At 37.2% G+C, this 5,000-nt stretch overlaps 1 protein-coding gene across 1 annotated transcript; it reads right to left on the bottom strand.

Moving 5' to 3' along the window:
• Positions 1 to 426: 426 nt before the first annotated feature.
• On the bottom strand, positions 427 to 1,917 carry LOC135215892 (uncharacterized). Its single transcript, XM_064250846.1, has 2 exons — positions 1,192 to 1,917; positions 427 to 1,143 (listed from the first exon to the last, which is right to left on the bottom strand). Exons 1-2 carry the CDS (start codon positions 1,915 to 1,917, stop codon positions 427 to 429), a joined length of 1,443 nt encoding a protein of 480 aa, XP_064106916.1.
• Positions 1,918 to 5,000: the final 3,083 nt, after the last annotated feature.

Raw genomic sequence — 5,000 nt, 5'->3', positions numbered from 1 at the left:
ATATGAAAAAATTACATATACAACAGTTATAATGATGTTAACACGAGGTTCCAAAATAGTATGTTCTACAATGTAGTTTTATGTTCAATATGCTAATATAGATATTTAACTGAATGAGTTACATTTGGATGAGTCAACATATAAATTTTAAATAAAAGTTATGAAAAAAAAGGTCCATAACAAAATTTTCATTGGTACTACACGTAACTAAAGAATAAATGTATACTACAATTTAGTTCTGCACAATATACAGATAATTATTTTGATGAGAGAATTGCATTTAGATGAAGTCAAAGCATAAGATTTCAAGAAAATATTATAAAAACAAAGTAGAAATACAACAGTTATTTCTTATGCTACTAAGTGAATAAAACATACTACAATTTGATTTTGTACAACAAGATACAATATATACAAGTCTATTGACTATCTGGAGCAAGCAAATTTTGGATGAGTATTGATAACCCTTTTCAGCACACCAGGTTGCAGAAAATGCTTGAGTAGGTCAACTTCACTGAGTCCCTGTGGCCTGTAATGAGTAATCTCTTCACACTCCACGAGATAATGACTTAGAGTGTGCTTCCTTAACTCGCCACATAGTCTGCAGCATGTTTCTGATGGACTGACAGCTGGCAGTACCTCCCAAAGGTATCGGCTCTGCATCCTTAGTCTGCTATATGTTGTTTGCTCTCTTCTGCTCTCCAGTCCACAAAGTTTGTAGTCAGGTGGTTTACCTCCAGTAATTTCAAGGTATTTTCTTATTGATGAGTGTGTTTCTTTGAGTATCTCTATTTTCTCATTGTATCTTTGCATTATTTCCATACCAACTGAGTCCTTCAACATACTCAGGGATGGTGTCAGTTTGTAATCCACTCTCTCCTTCCTTGCGCCTTCTTTAGCAAGCTCGTCGGCTCTCTCATTGCCTTTGATACCAATGTGTGAAGGCACCCATATGAATGTAACCATTCTGTTGGCTCGTCTGATCTGTGATAGCAGGTCTATAGCTCTTCTCACTATGATATTTGATCCAGCTTTTCTTGGTGTTAGTGATTGCAAGGCACTCAGGCTATCTGTTGCTATTATGGCATTGTCCTTATTTCTATTTATGATACTCAGGGCACCTGTAATACCTAGAAGTTCTGACTGTAATATGGAGCATCCATCTGATGATCATAATGACAGAGAGTATACCTCCTCTCCATTCTGATATACAGTTACCCCGCTTCCTGCTCTACCATCTTCCAGGAGTGACCCATCTGTGTAATAATGTACCCGTTCCCCTTGAATACTGTCCAGCCTCTGGAAATAGTCATCCTTCAGCAGTGCAGGATTCATCTCTTCCTTTTTCCCTTTTAAAGCTGATAGCAATATCTCAGTCTCTGGTACGCTCCATGGGGGGATGTCTTTTACATCTATCTTGGTTACATCTAAGTATTCTTTCATGCTAGAATCCTCTATTAATTGTCTTGCTGCAGTAACCCAACCATTCTTCAATCTTCTAGGATAGCTGTGAATTAGAGTATCTCTTGTTAATCCATCATCATCCGTCATGATGGACCTATACAACTGGATGATTGCTGTTCTTGCTATTCTGTGATGTATTGGATGCAGACCTGCCTCATTCCTCAATATTTCTTGCCTGACACTTTTAGGTGCCCCTATTATACTTCTTGCTGCCTTGTTCTGGATGATTTCTAGGATACCAATATAGCTCTTCCTCAGCGGCAGCAACATGCTACTACTGTAGTCAATTATTGATCTTATCATAGATGTATAAAGTCGCTTCACCATAGGTACACTTGCACCCACAGAGCCACATGCTACTTTCCAAAGAAGGCGTAACCTTGCTGCTGAAGCCTGTACTATTCTCTTAACTTCATACAATTTATGACACCTGTTATTAAGTATGACACCCATGTACTTGTACTGCGCTACCTTCTCTATTCTCTGCCCTTGTATGTGCAGTATCAAGGGTTGTGTGTACCCCTTGCTATCATCTTAGTCCTTTTCAGGTGATATGATAATCCTATGCTGTTACATAATGATGTGCATGCCTTAATTGCCTGTTTTATTCTCTTTATTTGTGCTAGCTTGTACTACTATGTCATCTGCATATATGGTTATTATGATTCCTGGTATATTAATTTTTCCTAGTACATTCATTAGAATATTAAAAAGAGTGGGTGACAGAACACCTCCTTGAGGGGTACCCAACTCCATTTTTTCCCATCTTGATAGTACACCTTCAAAGTAGACACAACTGATTCTATCTGTTAGGTAATCCATTATGAGCTGTAGGAGTCTTCCTTCTATCATTTCCGCCAACTCTGTTAAAATAATTATATGGCTAGCCCTATCAAAGGCTCCCTTTAGATCTATGAACACTGTGTATTTTAACCCTAAGGCTGCACTTACTCTATGAATACAGTGGTGTGTGCTCCTCCCAGGTATGTAGCCATATAAATTCTTTGAGAGCTTTTTCCTAATAAAGAAATTGAGCCTATTTAGTAACATTCTTTCAAATACCTTGCACAGACATGATGTCAATGAAATAGGTCGAAATTCACCTGGCTTTCCTGGTTTTGGCACTGGTATTATGAGCGACTTCTTCCATGCTTTGGGTATGGGCTGTCCTGACCATATCATGTTGTAAAGTTTCAGAACTGGATTTCCACTCACTGTTGTGAGGAACCTGATAGCATTATATGTAATCCCATCTACAAAAAAAAATTAATGAATAAATTAAAAAAAAAAAACTTTCTAGGTAGAAAAGTTGAGGTTTTGGGTGTCTGAACACTCTTGTTTTGCAATATTTATTGCATTTTTGTGCAAATACCTCCATCAAATCAAGTTAACTTTCCGATTTTGGGTTGTTCGTTGGTTTAAATTAAAAATATTTCATATAAAAAGGTACTTGCAGATTTTATGAAAGTTTTTCAAAAGGTTAAGGGCATTATGACCGGCAGGCGGTGACTATATCCTGGAATTGACTCTTAGGAAAAGGGGGCCTTTGTAGGAAGAAGTGTTACTCAAAACCTCCCGGTATACAACGAACAAAGTTACAAAACGCTTATGACTACTGCCTCAAAATATTGAGTAACACACCATAAACTGCAAATGAGAGACGTATACAACACATAATTTTCAATGAAGGGTCTATGCATTTATCAAGATTTACACCTGCTCTTTCTGACTGCCCAAGAACATTCAGTAACAAACCTCTTGGATTCTACTTCTACGTAGATGGACGGGGGCCAGGAGAGAGAGGAGAGAGAGAGAGATGGAGGAGGAGATGAGAGAGAGAGAGAGAGACGAGAGAGAGAGAGAGAGAGAGAGAGAGAGAACTACAATAAAAAAAAAATTACGTCTTCTGCATCCTAGTCCGTATCTCCTTTGCATGTCTCCGTATACATAATGAATCAGGACAAGGCTTTGTTCTAGGTTCACTGGCCAGTTGCCTATCTCCCTATCCGACTTCAAAACAATAGAAAAAACGTATGTAGAAATATACAAACATAAAAACACACACACACACACACACACACACAGACACACACACATATATATATATATATATATATATATATATATATATATATATATATACATATATATATATATATATATATATAGATATATATATATATATATATTATATACGTATTATATATATATATATATATATATATATATATATATATATATATATAACTGAGATAGAGAGAGAGAGAGAGAGAGATAGAGAGAGAGAGAGAGAGAGAGAGAGAGAGAGAGAGAGATTTTTTATAATAACAATCATCCACAGCGATATACATATAAAAAACGCAATGCGTATTCATGCGTTTTTCGGAGAATAACTTTGCACGTAATACTAACAAAACCATAAGCACCTTTACAAGTATGCTGAATAAAGGTGCCCTGGTCCAAGCTTGTGGATGGTACGAAATGTCTCAAGAGACCAGGACCAGGGCCAATAAAGATGGGTATTGCCCCGGTCCAAAATTTTGCCGTCGAGCCCGGGACCACCTTCTCTCGACAATCCCCCTTTATAAGGATGGAGAATACTGGTACCTTCATCCGAGCTTCGGAAAGGTACGTAACGGCACTAAGGTCAGGACATCACGTCATTTTTTTATGATATGGGTACGCTAGTAACAATAGTAACAAATGATAGTCGTTCAAAAGAATCCTGCAACTCAGCCTTATAGGAAACGGAGCGTGGGTATCCAATTATCACTGAAATTAGTGAATTTGAATGGGAGCTAACAAACATAATAAATACTGTCGTTTCTTCATTGACAGCAATGATCTTCATACTGCAAAAATAATCTAAAAGTTTTTACGGCACCGAGACGAAGGGTCACTTCAATTTGCAATTAGTTTGATTTTGAATAGTAGAAAATGAATGCTATAAAGATAGAGGACTACTTGGTGTAGGAAGGGAAAGACCGGTTTCGACTAAGGTAAAGGACCACTGCAGTGAGATGGGGCAGAAGCCACGCTGCATCCTTTCCTTGGGGTAAATTTCACACTGCTGCCTCTACGTATGAGCACCTTAGATGTGGGATCTATGTGCTTTCTGCTGGGTGGTAATAGTACAGGCATCTTTTCAAACTCTCAGGTCTGCCATAGCATCTATGCATAGCTTTCTGAAGTTTTGGGTTTGAGTTCGTTCATTTGAAGGCAAAAATTCACCTTTTTCCTGTTTCGCATCTTTTTCATATTTGTTTATTGTTCTCAGCTTTCAAATATAATTTTTGAATCTATCTTTACTAGCTTACCCAAATAAATGTAGTAATTCTGGAAAGTTTTTTTTTTTTTTTTGTTTTTTTTTTTTTTTTTTTTTGACTAGCACGGTGTACTAATTCCACTCTTATATTACAACTATACCTTAGTCAAACACTACTGCTCATAGTTTGTGCAAAACTTATACCATCTAATATGCCTCTCCTCTTTGCCAGCATCACAACCCTCTATGTCTGCACTATCTATGCTTATAT

Source organism: Macrobrachium nipponense, chromosome 5 (genome assembly GCF_015104395.2).
Source record: "Macrobrachium nipponense isolate FS-2020 chromosome 5, ASM1510439v2, whole genome shotgun sequence".
Classification (NCBI taxonomy): domain Eukaryota; kingdom Metazoa; phylum Arthropoda; class Malacostraca; order Decapoda; family Palaemonidae; genus Macrobrachium; species Macrobrachium nipponense.
The sequence above is the reverse complement of the archived record's forward strand: the minus strand, read 5'-3'. Positions and strand labels throughout refer to the sequence as shown.

Coding starts and splice junctions, on each gene's coding strand:
- LOC135215892 (XM_064250846.1), bottom strand. CDS start 1,917: ATGGGTGTCATACTTAATAACAGGTGTCATAAATTGTATGAAGTTAAG. Junction 1,144..1,191: donor TATATCAGAATGGAGAGGAG/GTATACTCTCTG, acceptor TCCATATTACAG/TCAGAACTTCTAGGTATTAC.